The sequence below is a fragment of the Hemibagrus wyckioides genome, linkage group LG16 (assembly GCF_019097595.1).
Source record: "Hemibagrus wyckioides isolate EC202008001 linkage group LG16, SWU_Hwy_1.0, whole genome shotgun sequence".
NCBI lineage: Eukaryota > Metazoa > Chordata > Actinopteri > Siluriformes > Bagridae > Hemibagrus > Hemibagrus wyckioides.
The window spans coordinates 9323385-9342914 of NC_080725.1; the positions used below are offsets into that span (position 1 = coordinate 9323385).

General features: G+C 42.6%; 1 protein-coding gene across 4 annotated transcripts in view; it reads left to right on the plus strand.

Annotated features, from left to right (window-relative positions):
• Positions 1-19530, plus strand: part of ttc28 (tetratricopeptide repeat domain 28) — a 199615-nt gene that overhangs the window by 152240 nt on the left and 27845 nt on the right. For all 4 annotated transcript variants that reach the window (XM_058411492.1, XM_058411493.1, XM_058411494.1 and 1 more), the window contains 5 exons: positions 1679-2186; positions 10808-12149; positions 13660-14183; positions 16725-16834; positions 19216-19345. In XM_058411492.1, coding sequence (XP_058267475.1) covers positions 1679-2186; positions 10808-12149; positions 13660-14183; positions 16725-16834; positions 19216-19345 — 2614 coding nt within the window. The remainder of the gene's footprint in view (positions 1-1678; positions 2187-10807; positions 12150-13659; positions 14184-16724; positions 16835-19215; positions 19346-19530) is intronic.

Consider the following 19530-nt stretch of genomic DNA (forward strand, 5'->3'; position numbering starts at 1 on the left):
AAGTGTATTTGTATTTGTTTAGCGTGTTGAAAGGATGAGCAGCTTGTGAATAAGAGTCCCAGGATAAGCAAATCTACACGATAATTAATAGTTTGAAATTACATTCCACTCTGTGTGGACCAAAGCACTTTACTACTGTGGTTTGTTTTTTTGTTTTTTTTTGCTCTAACAGTCCAGCTTAACCAATTATCGACCTCCTTGTGAGCTAAATCAGAAGTGTTTACACACTTACAAACACAGAGCAGTTTTGTAGACGGCGACTGACTCTGTAATACTGAGAGAAGGTTTTTTAATTTCCTCCTTTCGTTTGAGATCTCTCTCAGAAATTCGGTGAGATAGAAGCCCATTTCCTTAGAGAATGTTGTTTTACCTCAGGCTGAACTGCTTAAAAATCTAATGAAGTGCTTTCTCTTTCTCTCTCTCTCTCTCTCTCTCTCTCTCTCTCTCTCTCTCTCTCTCTCTCTCTCTCTCTCATATCTGTACTGAGAGACAAATCTGTAATCAAATACTGCAAATGACTAGTAATAGTAGGTCAAGGTGATTGGACTTATGTTAGAAGACATCTAAGGCGCTTCACCAGTTCCCCAAGACCATCAGAAAGGCCTAGATGACTGAAAATCTTCACAGGCAACCAGTGCACATGAACTTGCAGTGGTACAGATAGGTTATCAGTGACCAGGAGGAACCCGGGCTCCTGATGGAGGGTAATTGCCTTGCATCTTGGCGTCCCTCTAAAACTGCTGGAAGCCCTTATGTCTGCTGGTAATTGGTTCCAGGCTGCACCCAGAGATTGGTACTAAGCAAGCCTAAGGATGGCCTAGTGTTCAGCTTCAGAATGAGCCCGAGCTTTAGAGCTCAAGCTAAGCTCTTTATTGTTTATTCTCCATGGGAGTCGGTGTTTCTTTATTTTTCAGCAACCTAGCATCAAGACTGGACAGCAGAGACAATGTTCACACTGAGGTTTAGTTTTTTAGTATATTAGAGGCAGATTTTTATACAGACGACAAACATATCTCAGATTTACAGATCTGATCATCACCACATATCAAAGTTCACGTAATATCAGCTGATCACAGAGGACAAAATGCAAACTCACATCTGAAGCATCTCCCCCCAACACACACATACACACACGCACACACCCTTAGAAACCTTTCCAGCACAGAGGGTTTGACTGTGTGAGCCCCAGGAACAGCCACACTCAGAGGGTATTTAGCACCTTGTGTTGCTTGTGCGTGTTAGTGTGTGTGCGTGAGCATGCCTGTCTAATGACCTTCTTGGCTCTTGAGAATCGAAATTGAATTAAAGGCTCTGCACCATGTGAAGCACAGCTTTTTAGAGACAACAGTGCTGTTGCAAATCTCACTAGAGAGAAGGTTGTCGGCAGCTTGCACAAACAGCTAATGGGCTTCCATGAAGCGTAGCTATCCAGGAGACAAGCCTGGTCTCGTCAACCCTGTTAGGATGCTCGGCTGCTGCAGCCAGCATATTCAGAGGATCAGGAGCTTAGTTTTACAGGCGAATTCTGCAGGATTTGCACTATTATAATTTGCTTGGGCATCTCCTGTATCAAAGCTGAGGGTAAATGAATGTAGCAGTAATCTTTTGCCATGTGACTATGAGAGTCAGTGACATCCGATAAGGTGCCATTACTTTATTTCTGTTTCTCTATTTCTAGGCAGCATCGTCCGCTCTCAGCAGCCTAGGCCACGTCTACACAGCCATCGGTGATTACCCTAACGCACTAGCTAGCCACAAGCAATGCGCTCTCCTGGCCAAGCAGCGCAAGGACCAGCTGGCGGAGGCACGTGAGCTGGGCAACATGGGCGCTGTCTACATCGCCATGGGAGACTTCACCAGTGCCGTACAGTGCCATGAACAGCACCTGGACATTGCCAAAGTGCAGGGTGACAAGCGTGAGGAAGCACGTGCCTACAGCAACCTGGGCAGTGCCTACCACTACCGGCGTGACTTTGACAAAGCTGCGTCGTATCATGCACGTGTACTGGAGCTGGCACAGGAGCTGCAGGAGCGTGCTATTGAGATGAGGGCGTACGCCGGACTGGGCCACGCTGCCCGCTGCATGCAGGACCTGGAGCGCGCCAAGCAGTACCATGAGCAGCAGCTGGGTATCGCTGAGGGCCTGAAAGACCGTGCCGCTGAGGGACGTGCCTCCTCTAACCTGGGTAAGCACCAAAACAAGCTACTGAGTTTTTTCCCTGGCTGCTCTACTGCACCCAACACAGTTCAGAATCTTACCCAGCAATAAGTAGCAATCCTTCCAAACCGCAGTCAAGGTTTTAGTGCACACCCACCCGCTACACACCCACACCCTTTCCTGCAGCAGCTACTGCGCCTCTTTTCAAAATGTAAGCGCAGGACAAATTGAGCCCATCACACTCAAGTTTTTCTGAGCTCTTTCTATCCTTCACTTTGACTTCTAGTGCCTTTCTAATACTTTCTCCCGAGCCTGACAACAGCTCCATCAATTTGATCTGATGGCATGCATGCGCTCCCAAATGAATAGATCAACACTCGAAAGAAAAATGTTCCCATTGAAAAGCGAGTGCAGGCAGCAGCGCAAGTGACATGAGCTTGATCCAGAATGACTGCGAGTCAATTGTTATGTAAATATGTGCTGTGAGTGTAAAAAAAGGAGGAAAAATCTGTTGTGTGCTGACTTTAGTGTAATCATTTATAAAGCAATACCTATATGGGTTTGTAGGGAAGCTGATTTTGCTTATATATGATATATGCTTGCCTTTAAAAACCTGCCGCAGAAAGCGGTTTCAAAACCTGATATACTGATGTTGGGGTTTGTATTTTCAAAAGTATTTTGCTTATCATGTACATTTTATCTCATTTAGTCGCTTTCTACATTACCCATCAACCCCAGTATGCCTGTTTAACTAAATGAAAATGGCTTTTGGGATGTGCTACACTTCAGTAACTGGCCCGCCAGTCACCACACTTTCCCTCTGTTTGGCCTCGTTCTCTCTCCAGCGAGCGTGTGCTCGAAACTTTATTGATCAGCGCTGTCAATAACAGTACGCTGGGAAAGAATGGCAGCACTTATAAAATTAATGATCGCACGCTGTGCCTAGAGCTCGGCTGCTCGGCAACAGTAATGAACAGATCGATTGCGCCATCAGAGGTAAGATTTAGCAGCAAAGAATAAAAGCAAAATATTTATCGACATAGCAGCGAGAGTTGCTCGAACAGAAACGAAACCCCTCCAGGTGCTATTATTTGCTTGGGTATACGATTTCACTGTATGTACATGAGCCACAAAGTGTACATGTGTACGAAATGTAATTCCCAAACGTTACCGAGGTGTCAAACCACTGTTTATAAATGGAAATCCTTCCTACTGTGACCTCAAGCACTCCTAGGCTCTTGGTTTATCTCTCAAAACGCTAACATTAGCCACTCCTAGGGTAGGAACTCCTATTTGCTCTTGCAGGTAGGAAATGCGAGAAAGCTGCCTTCTTTTTCTGTAACCACTCATGTTTTATTCAGAGGTGGTTTGGGTTCAGTAGGATAAGCGATATCCAAGCCCTGAGTGTGGAGAATTGGATCCCTGTATAGTATTGCTGAGTGGACAGTAACTGGAGGCGGATTGAGAGCCCTCAGGCAACAGACACGCCATTATCGCTGTGCCTCAGTCCCCAGGATGTAAAAGGATGCAGCTTTGATTTGGATTATTGGTTGGTGGGTTTCATCAGGTTATCTTCTTTCTTGGTACTTGTAATGTGCTGCTGTTTACTAGCTTCCAAAGCCTTTGATCACATTTGCATTTTTCTATTTTGGCTGATTCATGTCTGTGGATTTGAGATTATATTTCAATTTTTATTCAGAGCTTTTAGTACTTCACTACTGGTTAAAAAATTGAACAGTCTATTAGATCTCAATGTAGATATCGTAGGTTACAGAACACTAACACACCATAGAGGACACTGGCTTCCAAAAACCAGAAAAATCAGCAGGACTAGAAACATGGCACAGTCAGACAGTCAGATGACTCATTCTTATTGTTAAATTCGGTTCACAAACCCACACTTCAGGAATGTTAAGAAAGCAGTGTAACCAGCGAGGCATTGCTAGCAGTGGTGCTCAGCAGCCATTTCTAATTATTTCCTTTTCGCTCTCCATCAATAGTAAATCCAGAAGTACTTCCTCTGCTGTTATAGATTTTGTTCCTGTTTTAATGGGCACCAGTGCAGCCAGCTAGTCTGTGAATCTGCCTACCATCTAAATCTCATTGCTCAACTCAGATGCTGCATGCAAAATGCCTGATTATATAATTCAAGGTCAGTTAATGGTTCAGCTAACTCTCACATTTAGTGATGGCAGTGATGTTTCTTGGCTTTACATGTGATGAGATGTTTTCAGGCCTGATAGCTGGTTCCTCTGCCACTTTCTCCTTATGTTTAATATATTGAATGGTTTAATGGTTAATTGGACAAGCTCTTAGCCTATATGTACACTCACTTGGCCGTGTCTGCTTAGATTCAGTGGAAGAAAATCCTAAGTCAAATGAGATACCAAGATAAATTAGATTTCTTGGAAAAATTGACCAGAGAATATTAGACAATTTCTTGGAGAAATTAAGCACAAAATTATAATAATGATCTTAAGAATAACAATCAGCTACAAGGTACAGACTTTTTTATTTCTCAGAAATCTTTAGGGTCCCCACCTGTATCAGATAAAACAAAAAATATACCTCAATATCCTGTCTGTGCACTATTTCATTTTTCACGCGCCATCTATTTCATTCACAGTAATGAACATAGCTGGCAAACAGCACAGTGTTATTGCTGCTGTCTAATGAGTAACACCTGATATTGACGTGATTACTACACTCCTGTGTGTGTGTGTGTGTGTGTGTGTTCTGAATGATCATCCTTATAGAATTCACTAAACCTTTTTTTGATGCTTGTATTAATTAAGAATCAGGTACTCTTGCTTGAGAAATAACATTGAAGACAACATTGTCTTCTATCGTAATAGCATATTACAACACATTTTTAATAACATACTTTAAAGCAGTAGAGATGACTCGAACCGGCAGAGAAAAAAGAGCAAATAACGCTAGTGGGTTTTGAAATGGGTCAGCGTTTTCGAACACACAGCGATTGTAATCTAAGATTAGCTGGGATTTGGGGGTAATAAATTAAAATGAGGGCTGGATTGAGATTCTGTGGTAATGTGGAGCAGAGTTATTTATGCTGGCGAGAACAGCCACAATAATTTCCAGAACAGAATGCAGGTTGTGTTGGTTCGAGGTTGGTTCTTTTTTCTGTAGGCTATCATTCTTCTAGGTTTCCATCTCGGGGACATTGCTGTCAGTCAAAATGCAATTTACCGTTCTATTCTCCTGAAGCCAAACAAAGCTCAGCCATATAGAGAATTCAATGTCAATACGTCTGCTATTTGTTTGTCTTTGCTTTTGCCTTAAGCTTTGCAGAGCACTGGAAGTCACATGATGGAATATAGCAGCTTGTTTAATGTCTGGATTGTCAGGAGACTAGACAGGAAGTAGTGAAGAAGGGCAGGAGTGATAAGAAAGGAAAACGGCTTGGAGGCTCTTGCGCTGTAGTTTTACCTCTTCTATCCTCTGATTGTGAAATGTTGATGCTTAAGGAGGCAGCAACTTGTTAGCTTCATGTCTCTGGCTTAAAACGATGTACAGTGCCTATAGAAAATCACCATACCCTGTGAAAACCTTTACCTTTTGTCACATTACACCCTTGAAAATAAAACAAATTAAGTCTAACTTTTTTGAGCTGCATGTACACAATATAACCCTCATCATTAAAGTAAAAATATCATTAAAAAAATTCTGGACTAAAAAGTAATCAGTGAAATGCCTGGTTTGGTAAACTGATCAGCCCCTTAGAATATACCATTATAAACTTGCTCAGATGCAAGCAATCAACTTCCAGATTAAACACCAGGGTAACTGCCCCACCTGACATCAATAGTGGTGGTGTTGATAACTTCAGAATAAAACAAGCTGTTTCTTGAAGATTCCACTGTTAGTAGTGCATGGTATGGCAACTAGTTCTTCATGGTTGGGAAAGGGCTTTCAAAAGACCACTGGGATAAAGTTGAAGAAAGCCACAAGTTTGAAGAAGGCTACAAAAACATTGCAAAGGCTATAGCTATCCCTCGGAGTACTGCTCAGAGCATCATTAAGAAGTGGAAAGCATGTGGCACCACCAGCACATTGCCTAGATCAGGCTGTCCGTCCAAAGTGAATGACAGAGCCAGGTGGGCATTGATAGGAGAAGCTACCAGGAGGCCAAAGGCAACTTTGAAGGACTTACATGGCTTTATGGCTGGGTCTGGTCAGACTGTGCATGTGACAACTATCTCCTAAGCTTTACACAAAGCTGACCTGTATAGCAGGGTGGCACGAAAGAAGCCTTTCCTAAAAAAAAGTGTCACACTCACACATTTGGAAGAGTCTGATACCTTCTGGCAAAAGGTGCCATGGCCTGATGAGACCAAAATTGACCTTGTTTCTCTTCAGCTGGGACTGGGCAATTGGTCAGGATTGAAGGGAAAATAGATGCTGCCAAGTACGTCCAAATTCTTGAGGAAAACCTGCGTCCCTCTGCTAGACAGCTGAAGATGGGCAGGTCATTCACATTCCAACACAACAATGACCCTAAACATACTGCCAAAACAACAATGAAATAGCTTAAGGATAAGAAGGTGAATGTCCATGATTGGCCAAGTCAGAGTCCTGATTTAAATCCAATCGAAAATCTGTGGATGGATTTGCGGAGAGCAGTCCATTGCCACTCACCAAAGAATTTGACTGAACTTGAGCAATACTGCAAGGAAGAATGGGCAAATATTCCCCAATCAAGGTGTGCAAAGCTACTACAGGCATATCTAAAAAGACTGATGGCTGTATTTAAAGCAAAAGGTTCTACAAAGTATTAAATCAAGGGACTTTTCCAACCCTGTTATTCTAATTTTTGTTTTGTTTTTTTTATTATTAATTTGCAGAACTGTTGTGTTTTTTCTTTCATTGGTTTGATGTTATAAGACCAAAATTGTAAATAAAGCTGGAAAACATATTTGGAATTGGTTTTGATTTCAGGCTGTATGACATATAAAGTAACTATTTTAAAGGGGTATGATGATTTCCTATAGGCACTGTAGATTCCAGCACCTCAACCTGTTGTTGTTCCTGATTGTGTTGAGACACTGTTGGTTAATGCAAAAGCAAAGAACAGCAAAAACAGGCTTCATACACAGGGGATGTGCTAAACGCAGTCTTTGTCCTCATAAAAATCATCTTTGTCCACGCTTCTTGGAAGAAGAACAAATTCTTTTTATGCTGGAATTTCAAAAAAGACACGGATGCTCCAAAGAGCAAGTTAATAATGCAAATATCCTCCATTATTAAAGGTGCAGAATTTAATGTTAAGAATTTAAAAGTCGAATGAGAATTGGTTGGATCTTTCTTTGTAAAAGTTGTCAAATCTCTCGTTAACTCTCGTGCTAATTAATTCAGAACATGGCAGTGCTCATGGAGAGATGATCCTTCAGATGCGACAACAACACAAGGGGTCCAAATGGGAGATTTGCTCTGGAAGGATGGAATTAAAAGTGTAATAAAAAAAATTTTTTTTTTTACATTTAGGAGTATAATGAAGTGTATTCCTGATACAGTCCAACTTCAGAATTATTGCCAGTTTTTGTATAGAAATAAATATTGCCCAGGATTTTCACTCAGTTAAAGAATTTTTCCTTGAACAAAAAGCATTCTGTTTATTTAATATAGAATTTACTTGAAAAAAAGTCAAAATGATATCTATCTATCTATCTATCTATCTATCTATCTATCTATCTATCTATCTATCTATCTATAAGGTGATGAGCTTAAAATGTCAAAGGCATTATCAATTTCATATATTTATTTCTGTTTGTTCTAATGAAGGTTGTACATGATGCTGGAGCTGGATGTACATTAAATCTCCACATGGCCATTTAAAGCATAATATTTCATATTCTAGCATGTTGAGCCATTGCCTGGGGCACGGTGTAGTCTTAATGTGCGTTTGATGGAACTGCTCAACACCCTCGACAGTCCGACTCTTTGCCGTCGCAGGCAAACCAAGCCGCTCAGCATTTGTATTCTCCACTTGCGAGGTTGTGCATTTCACCTTGTGAAAAGCAACTTTGATGTTCCCAGTGGCCTCTGGTGAACTTTTGAGCCTGTTTTTACCTATCCGCTGTCCCCATGTCTCCAGATGTCAATCTCTGGAGGTTTTACTCCTGTGCTGCTGTAATCCTTTAAAGAAGAGACACTTTTGACTTTCCAGCCATTCATCCTTCTTACACTCAATACACAGTGCTGTATACGTAAATTTGCAAATTGGATACAAATAAACAAAATATACAAAATATTAGACTAGAATGAAACAACACTATTTTACAATTTATTTTAGAGCTCAGCAACATGTCTCTAATATATATATAAATTATTGTTAAAAAATTATTTCATTTTATCAGTATGAACAAAATTTTTGCCTTAGTTACAGTAGCTGTGAAACAGCATACCTCCTGGGACACAAGCTCCAGTCATTGATTTGACTGTGTTCACTGTGCCTTACAGTACATGCTGTGGACGTAGCATTAGCCAAAGTATATCCAAGACCAGTCGTGCAGAAATAATTCCCTGTGGGCTTCATGAGTTGAGCTTTTACCACAGAGATACAATTATGAGCGTCTGGCACATTTTTGCTGAGAGGAGTGCTGTGGGAATCCTTTTCAAACCAGGCTCTAACACGAAATTTATCTTTCAAATGAGGAATCTCGGGGTTAAGTAATAATAATTGGTCAAAAAAACTGAGGACTATTTAAAAGAAAATATTTGATGAAAAGGTGCTCTAATGGCCCTTGGTGTCCAGGTTTTAGGTTGGCACTGGCCCTAATTGGATTTTCCACATGCTGCTAATTTTGCTTTGGCTTACTCTGATTGACAACGAGCAGATGGGCGTCTATTCCCTCCATCCATTTTCATGGCCTCTTCCACCTCACGCTCACTCATGCACACACACTGCTGCTGCTTACAATGTATATGGACCCGGTTACAGCGATATGAGGATTACTGATAGAATCGGAATATATCAGACATATGCAGAGATTTGAGATTATTAATGGCTTGTATGAAATGAATTAAATGTTCTGTAAAGGGCAGTACAGTATGTAGCTTTGCTGCCTCACAACTCCAGGGTTCCCAGTTCGATCCTGAGCATCCTGAGGTTATTGTCTGTGTGGAGTTCTGCATGTTTTTCTCATGTGCTTGTGGGTTTCAAAAAAAACATGCCGGGAGGTCAATTAGCTGTGCATGTAATTGCCCCAAGGTGTGAACAGCCACCCTGAGATGGACTTTCGTATCATCTAGGGTATGTTCCTGCTGTATGTCCAGTGTTCCCGGCATAGACTCCCCATCTATCACAAGATAAAGCAGCTCTTGAAGATGAATGAATATAGACATATCCCACACAGACATCCATCACTAGAGTATATTGTTGACAGTGTGTGACATGTTTGATATAGAGTGCGCTAGTGTCGCTGTGCGGATGGTAAGCTGGTCTATGTGTAAATATCTCCATAGGTATGATATTTTGTTGCTATAGAGGAGGATAAGGGTGCATACTTCATGTTGAGGAATTCAAACAAATAGAAGGTTGTTCAAAGCACACACTTCAACACTCTTGAGCACACAAACACACTGGAGCATGCACCAACTATCCAGTGGCTTACACAGCACAGCAGGGTCATCTGCTAAAGCCAAGCCATTTAGACAGCAGTGGCTCCTCAGTCCCTATAATAAGTTTTATCTCTGTGTGACCATTTTTGCATGAATTTCCCATGGCTTTGTGCTCCCTGGTGATAGAAATCATTTCTGGTTAGTACAGCTATACCAATTAGACAAGCGTTGCAACCAGCTGCCCGCTGTTAGTCCCACTCACAAGTCCTGTTTTCCGCTCATCCCAGCACTTTTCCTTTATCCATCTGCACTTAGCAGATGGCACTCTGGGATAGTGGAAGAAAGGAACCGATTAGGGCACGCTGGGGTCTGGAAGCCAAATCTCATGAACCTAATATTAATGTCTCCTACGACTCTTGCACTCAAACCTATTTTCCACTGTACATATTCATTAGCCTTCCCAACACTCGGCTTCACTACTCTAGCCACAAGATCCCATCATGCACTGGGAGAAAAGGGCCAGGATTTCCACACCACAGTGGTAATGATTATTTTATGGAAAAAGTACAAAAACAGCAAATGGGGATCCTTTGAGTTCTCCCATGACACACGAAAGTTGGATGTTTTGGACTTTTTTAAATGAAATTCTCCATCCCCTGGGTATGAATAGTTTTGGCATGAAAGGCACTAAGAAGAAAGCATAGCTAGACCTTTATAATTCCAAGATATTTTACAAACTTACTCTTCAATTATTAAACACACTTTGCTTGAAAAATTGTTTCTAATTTTTTGAAAGCTGCTATAACTTGAGGTGTACTCAAATCTCTTCCCACCAAAGACTGCATGACATTTGCCTATGCTAATTTCCAGCACAGAGATCTTAAAACAGACAACTAATCCTGAGGTTCCTCAGATGCATCAGCTTTCTTTGATTGAGCAGATGTCTAGACAATCATTCAGTGCTAATTTTGACAGGTGTGACATTAAAAGCTGATATGACACAGAGAAACACAGACACAGAGAAGTTGATTGGAAAATTGATCATTATCTCCTTTTTCTTCCATTTAGGAATCATCCACCAGATGAAAGGAGATTATGAGACGGCTCTCAAACTGCACAAAGCTCACCTCTCCATAGCTCAGGAGCTGAATGACTATGCTGCCCAGGGCAGATCTTATGGCAACATGGGCAATGCTTACAATGCCCTTGGTGTCTTTGACCAGGCTGTACGCTACCACCGACAGGAGCTACAGATCTCAATGGAGGTTAACGACCGAGCGTCACAGGCCTCCACCCATGGCAACCTGGCTGTTGCATATCAGGCCTTGGGGGCACATGACAGAGCCTTGCAACACTACCAGAATCATCTGAACATCGCCCGTGAGCTCCGTGACATCCAGAGTGAGGCCCGCGCTCTGGGGAACTTGGGAAACTTTCACTGTTCACGAGGGGAGTTCCCACAGGCTGTGCCCTATTATGAGCAGTATCTACGGCTCGCACCAGACCTGCAGGACATGGAAAGTGAGGGCAAGATTTGTCACAATCTGGGCTATGCACATTATTGCCTGGGAAACTTCCAGGAAGCGGTCAAGTATTATGAACAAGACCTGGCTCTGGCCAAAGACCTTCATGACAAGCTGAGCCAAGCCAAAGCTTACTGCAATCTAGGCTTGGCTTTCAAAGCGCTAGGTGACTACAATAAGGCTGAAGAATGCCAGAAGTACCTTCTGTCCTTGGCCCAGTCACTGAACAACTCACAGGCCAGGTTTCGTGCTCTGGGAAACCTGGGTGACATCTTTATTTGCAAGAAGGATGTTCCTGGTGCTGTGAAGTTTTACGAACAACAGTTGGCGTTGGCACATCAGGTCAAAGAGCGCAAGATGGAGGCCAACGCTTATGCTGCTTTAGGTGCTGCCTACCGGCTGCTGCAGAAATACGACAAAGCCCTTGGTTACCACACGCAGGAGCTGGAGGTTTACCAGGAGCTAGGAGACATCCAAGGTGAGTGCCAAGCCCATGGGCACCTTGCAGCCGTGTATATGGCTCTGGGGAAATACAGCATGGCCTTTAAGTGCTATGAAGAGCAGCTGGAGTTGGGCCAACGACTAAAGGACCCCAGTGTGGAGGCCCAGGTTTACGGCAACATGGGTATCACCAAGATGAATATGGGCGTGATGGAGGAGGCCATTGGCTACTTTGAGCAGCAACTGGCCATGCTGCAGCAGCTCAGTGGCAATGAGGCGGTGCTGGACCGCGGCCGTGCCTATGGCAACCTGGGAGACTGCTACGACTCGCTGGGCGACTATGAGGAGGCAGTCAAGTACTATGAGCAGTACCTGTCAGTGGCACAGAGTCTCAATCACATGCAGGACCAGGAGAAAGCCTACAGGGGGCTTGGAAATGGACACAGGTACAATGCTTTTTTTGCTAACTATGTGTAACGTTAGATGCTCGATATAAATCAAATAAGTCTAGTTGCCAGTAAATTGTTCAGGTCCATGTTTAAACGAAATATTAGATACTCAAGGGTTCAAGTTCCTCAACTGATTTGTTATTAATGTGCAGACCTAGTGATGGTACTTTAAATAATACCAGAAATTGAAAATAATTAAGTGTTTTCCCAGATATAAAAAATTCTAGATTGCCTGCAGATTCACCATCATGCTTACAGCAAACATACAATTATGCTCCTTGGATTATCTGTGAATGTGTTAGCAACACAGGTGCGATTACCACAAGGCCAAGCATGATTGATAAAACTGTCAGTCTGTGCACAGCAACGCCTATCCTCTGAGCTGTTATGGCAGTTATTGAAGCAGCATACCACCCATCGTCTTTAATTAATATCCAATCATTTGCATAAGCAGTCCACCACCATCTTAGAGCCCTCTGTCCATTCTGCTTACCTTTCTTCTTTCTGGAAAAAAGTGTATTGACATGGGTAAGGAGTTGATGAATGGGCTTCTGCAGTGGCTGATGGGAAGATGCTACCAGCTGAGTTGCAACAGCTAGGGGTGGAATAACCCATATTGGGCCTACAGTATACCAGTTTCAGTGCAGCTATCATTCATCAAACACCCCCGGTCGTCCTACTGCAGCCCACAGTACGTAAATTACATTGTCAGCAGGGACAATGCGCCAGGTTTTCCCCCATTGAGAGAAAGCTTGCCCTCGATACTCATGATGCATCCAACAAGAGGCTCATTAAGGCCAGGCATTAAATGCTGTTTGTTTCATTTACATTTGACAGTACTGATGGCAGTGTCATTCCAAGTGACTGCGCCACAAGGCGCAATGATGCATGGTGTCTTAAACAGCAAATGTGTCCCAGCAGCCGCCTTGCATGAATACAGTCAGGCTTTCTAATTCCTCAGAGAGACAGTGTTAGATGATGTTTTCCACATAAACCTGCAAAGATACTTTTCTCCCAAAGGACTCCATATTATGTGGTGATAGGCTACATTTCTCATGCTGAATGAGGCTATGGGTAGTGTATCACACAACATTTTATTTTTCAAATAATTCATTCTGGTCATGTCGTATGGGATCTCATGAGACTCGGGTCTCTACATAATGTGAAACTGGAGTGATATTGCTACTATATTTTTAAGTGTTGGTCTTTGATTTTCCTTTTGTTATTAAAAGAGTTCAGTAAAGAGTCCATTTTTGTTTCTTATCCTACTTTATAGTGGTGGTCTGTTAAAAATGTAGAGATGTGTTTTGCAGTTTTAATAGCTTCATTATAGCATTTTACAGTTGCCAGTTATCAAATGAATCATTCTATTCCCCAACCAATTTGTAGTCTGATATGAAATGTAGTTTGTCCAGGAAAATGGTTAAAAAAGGCAAACAGCAATCCCTAAACCATCTGATTTCCAGTGAAATATGTAGCTAATGATGTGCTCCCTCTATCCTTTAAGGGCTATGGGCAACCTGCAGCAGTCGTTGGTGTGTTTTGAGAAGCGCCTGGTGGTGGCTCATGAGCTTGGAGAGTGCAACAACAAGGCACAGGCATACGGAGAGCTGGGCAGCTTGCACAGCCAGCTGGGCAACTATGAACAAGCTATCTCATGCCTGGAGCGCCAGCTAGCCATCGCCCGCGACACCTCCGACCCATCTCTGGAGGGCCAGGCCAGTTGCGGCCTGGGTGCTGTCTACCAGCTCATGGGCGAGTATGACACCGCGTTGCAGTTTCACCAGCGGGACCTGCAGCTTGCTGAGGAAACAGGAAGCGCAAGCTGCCAGGGCAGGGCCTATGGCAACCTGGGTCTCACCTACGAGTCTTTGGGCAACTTCGAGCGTGCTGTGGTATATCAGGAACAGCACCTTAGCATTGCTGCACAGACTAATGACCTGGCAGCCAAAACGCAGGCTTACAGCAGCCTGGGACGCACACACCACGCCCTGCAGAATTACTCACAGGCTGTCATGTACCTGCAGGAAGGTAAGAGACAGAATTAATCATTTTAATAATAATAATTTCAACTGAACTACAACAAACGAAAAAAGCACATCACTCAACACCTTGCAGATTGCCATTATTAACAGGTGGATTGTACTCTTTCACAATTACAACTGTAATAATAAGCAGAATTGTCATACCTCAGTCCTGTCAGAAATACTGATAAATCTATTTGTTATAACACGTTTTTCCTGCTGAGAATTATCCCATATGAGAGCAGGTAGGTAGGGTGGAATCTCATTATTGTAACCATAACTTGAAAAAATGTTGCTGTAGGCTAAACGGTGTTGTGAGATTATTTAAGGAGGCATGTGACAAATTTCATTTTGATTTTGATGTGTCCAAATTCTCTGTTCTGTGTTTTTTTGTGAATACATCACAGTAAGTACTCTGCTTTCTGATGATTAGGAAAGAAATTAAATCGCTTATATCTTTTGCTTATATACCACCTAAAACTGTCTGAACTCATAATCCAGAGTGAAAGTTTGAATGTGAGATAAATATGGTGGACACATGCTCATTTGGTCGTGCAGCTGTAGGATTCATAGGGCCATATGCTGACGTTTGGATGCAGTACTTCCTTTTGGATTCTGCTTTACGTCAGCAGACTTAACACAGTGTAGCCTGAGGGTCCTCAAATCCAGTCCTGATGTTTACCAGGGAATATTATAAGGCAGAGCAGCTCGATTTCAGGACTCAATGGTGTTAAGAACCATTTCCAGAGTCGTACTGCAGTAGGATTTAATAGATGCTAGCCATTCAACCATATAGACAGTTCATACTCCTGGGCCATATAGTAGTCATGCTCAGTGCTGTAGATTATTAGGGTGTTAGGGTGAGAACATGAGAAGCTGATGGCGGTGGAGAGAATGAAAAAACACAACAAAGAAGAGCTTTTGCTTCGCACCTGTCATACCAAAGCATACTGTCCCATAGTGTTGCCTGACATCCAATTAGCTCAATGTGGCCTCTACACGTGTGTAAGGGTGCGATTGCATGTGTGTGAAAAACAGCAGCTATAATTAAAACTGTGTAGAGCACAGAGTCTTGCTTGTCTTCTGTAGGAATGTGCAAATGGGTTTACTGATGGAATGGCCGCCTACTCTTTCCATGTGTCCTCACAGACCACAAGTGAATGCATGCAAGCGCATATGTGCATTGTTTACACAGTACTGAATTAGAACTGCATTCAGAGATGTGTCCTTGTCCATTACAGCCCCATTGATCTTGTTGTGAGCCTTTGACTAGAGCATGCACCGGTGTTTGGCAAGGGAGTACAAAGTAAACAGATGTTAATACAATGGAGTGGAGTGCTTCCACGCTGCTATGTGCATCACTCCTTAGATACAATGCCTGTAAGAAAGATAAGGTAGATAAGGAAGCAGAGCTGTTGCACACATCATCTGTACATAGAGGGGCATATACTGAGCACTGTGACATACGCTTCATCTATTGGGTTATTCAATAAAGCCATGAAAGCCTTCTGCCTGTTCAGCTGAAGAGCTTGAATGAAAAGCTAATATTTCCATCAGTGGCTTGACAAAAGCGGATAAACACGTTGACCGTTCTAGCAGTGTTTCTCACATTTGAATGGCTTGTGAAAGAAATGTCCTTGTGAGTCACACGGAGTAAACGGAGAGATGGAGAAGGTGATTGGAGGTTGCACTGAATGGATAACCTCCTCCTCAGTTAAAGCTCAATATCAGTACGACCTGCCATGATCTTTGTAAGCCATTCCAGAAATGAAGAAGAAAGGGCAAGAAAAAAGGTCAAGGAGAAGGAAAGAAAGAGTTGTAGGGTGAGAGAATGTGGTTCAGGGTGAGAGTAATTCGGAGTAAGAGCTTTTAAATGCAAGACTGAGGCTTTGTCTCAGGGAATGGTGTATAACATGATATTATTATTAAAATGAATGAATGACTAAATATATAAATAAGTAAATATGTTTATATAGAACCTTTCACATATGAAATACAGTTTAAACTGCTTTCTATCCAGTTTATGACAGCACATGACAGACTCTGACCTGGTCTATAACAATGAAAGAGCTGTAGCACCTACTCAGCATTTTCACACTATCTAGTGTTCAGCACATGTTGGCTTTCATCTCTGGTTAATTTTTTTGGTAATGACCTCACTTTTTATTTAGGCTCTGGTCAGTAAAAACAATTGAAGGCGGAGGTGAAGAAGGGTGTAGTTTCTTTTTCCCCATGACTATATTAAAATATGATTAGCAAACAGTATTTTGACAGTTTTTTTATGTGTTTTGGTGTGTTTTGGTAACTGGGACATGCTGACAGCTGTATTCTACTGTTTATTTTCTGATCACACGTTTACACCTCGAAATACTAAACAAGTCAGAAATAAATTGTGCAAAATGGCAGTTTGAAAATATCACTGTCTCTCTCTCTCTCTCTCTCTCTGTCTCTCTCTCTCTCTCTCTCTGTCTCTCTCTCTCTCTCTCTCTCCTTCTGTCTTTCTCTGTCTCTCTCTCTCTCTTTCTGTCTTTCTCTGTGTCTCTCTCAGGTCTGCGTCTGGCAGAGCAGCTGGGCCGGCGTGAAGATGAGGCCAAAATCCGTCACCGTCTGGGCCTCTCACTGTGGGCCAGCGGTAACCTGGAGGAGGCCCAGCATCAGGTACACACACACACACACAGCTTAGTGATCTGTTTGGCTCTACTGACTTGAATCAAGTGGTCACCGTTACCTTACTCAGATCCTTCCCAGTACAGTGTAATGACTGGCCTGTAGTCACAGGCATGTGTGTGGGTTTTCTGTGTGTCTGTTGTGAATCATTCTGGAATTGTCTCCAGTGGTGCCATGATTTTAAGATACACGCTACAAGGCAGCATTTGATGAACAGGAAAGCAAGCTGCTCCACACCCTCCCACTTAGTCCCTAATTGATCCAGTGATCTCGGTGCAGACACACGTCACACATCCCTTGTCCTGTGTGTAAAGAGCCTGGCTTTGCTATATTTTGTATCGTGAAAAACTTCTCAAGCCAGTCCTCCCTCCCTTGCAGATATACACAACTTCACATTAACTTGACCTGCTCCGGCTTTGGTCCTTTATCCATTTGGAGCGTTTTAGGATTGCTTTCTTGCCGTCTGGTTTGGGATGTCGTCGGGTCGGACAGGGTCGCCAGAGGTTGAGATTGCTTTCAGGCTGCTTTGGTTTCAATTTTCAAGAAAGCCAGGTGGAGCTGCGCTGGCTGTGCAATCGTCTCTTCCTGCCTAGTAAGGTTTGAAAGAGCTTGGGGAGCAGTGTGATTCTTGCATATGATGGCATTCTTTGTGTGTGTGTGTGTGTGTGTCTGGCAGCGTAGCGCATGTGTAAGATGACAGCGTAGTTACTTATGTACTGAATGTCTTTGGGGAAAGTGGCTGTGCTGGAAGGTAATGTGTTTGTCATTATGCAGCCTGACTGTAAATGAAACATTCTTGTCAGTTGGGAAAGATGTCCTTTAGATGCAGTCGAGAGGGTCATTATTCTGTTCATCTGTGAAAGCCGCCGTCAATCAAAGATGTGCGTCTCACATGAGCGAACACACAAATCCAGAGACATCCACACTTGGGCGGTTAATGATTAATCAATGGTCACTTAATTGCAGTTAAGAATGAAATGATGGAAGGATTTTGTATTGTTTGTTAACATCAAACAGTTTTTGGTGTCATAATAAAGCAATTTTATCATTCTTTGTTCAATCATGATTTCTACAGAAGGGAGAGTAATGCAGTGGTAGCCTGTTAGTCTATGCTAACAGAGGACAACATGCGTGTAACTTATTATAGCTAATGTTAGCTTGCTAGGAAGCTAAATTTACAATGTTAGCCTTGCTAATCGCTAAGGTAAACATTAATGTATTTTTGTTTGTAGTTCAGCTATACAGTACGGTTACAGCATTGTCTCAGCTAGATAGAGATCTGCAAGATGAGACGTCTTTTTCCGTGTGGGTGCAGGTGTGGGAGGTCTTTCTAAATGGGCCTAAATGAATTCAACAACATAGTCGTGTATTTCGAGTAATGTAAGCAAAGCTGTTGCTGCCTCTTCCGCTGTATGTATGTGTGTGTTTGTGTTTGAGATGGATAGATATCTCAGGACTTGGCTCGTGTAAATCACAGGCAACATGAGAGTGTGTATGTACGCACGGGTTTGTGTGCTGCACAAGCATTCCTCTCTTAATTGATTGCAGGCTAGTCTTGGCTGATGCTGACGAAAGGAACACTGCATTCCTCTCCTGCAGCTCCACCAGGCAGCACGCACACAAAAACACACAAGTCATCTCTAAACACACATAAGCGCAGATTCAGACGTTATAACCAAAGCTTCTTATTCTTGCACAAACACAAACACTGACATTTAATGGTCCTGTGCCCGTGTGTGTGTGTGTGTGTGTTTGTGACACAGAGAGAGAGAGGGAGAGACTATGGCTCCATCTCTCTGTCTGAACCAAGGAAAGGAATAATTATAGAGAAATAATGCGCCATTCACACCGTACAAGCCCTCTTTATTCATCAGGCTAAATGAAAAACAGACCGGCGCTAAAGAGCAAACAAACAGCAGCCTATGTCTCCAGCTCCGTTCACTCAGAGACTTCCTCTTACAAACATCCCTCCTTCACCTTCCTCCCTTGTTTTAAAGACCCATTATCAAGGTTAAATTGCCACCTAAACTGACAATTGGCTCCTGTTTTACGCCTCCAGATTTTTTTGGTGAGAATGAGAATGTACTAGATTTCGTATCTTATGAAGGTTGGTGAGGGAGAGGGAAAGAGAGAGGACGTTCCCTTGCTGCAGAAAGCCTGTTGCAACATGGGAGCACGGGTTTTTCGCCATAGAGGTCTCATGCCACCTGCTGTTCAGTGCAGGGAACTGGAATAATATTCTTTTGAGGTTTCCATGACAATTTTCAGTAATGGATTTTGCATAGAATATGTTTTTGTTACAGATGTTATACAGTAAATGCTCTTTAAATATCTAATATATAGTATGTTTGTTCTTTCTTTTCCTCCTTTAGTTGTACCGTGCCTCGGCTTTATTTGAGACCATTCGACACGAGGCTCAACATAGCACCGATTACAAACTCTCTCTGTTCGATCTCCAGACCTCCTCCTACCAGGCTCTCCAGAGGGTCCTTGTCAGCCTTGGTAGGCTTCGTCTAGCATTGTCTCTCTTACCAGCTTCATTCAGAACTCCATGGCTGTTATTTGTTTTGCATTTTCCATCACTGTTCCAAAGATGTATACTAATGTACAGTAAAATGAAGTAAAAAAAACAACCTTAGACATCTAGCAGTGTGAAGATTCCTAACCAAACATCCCCCAGCCGACAA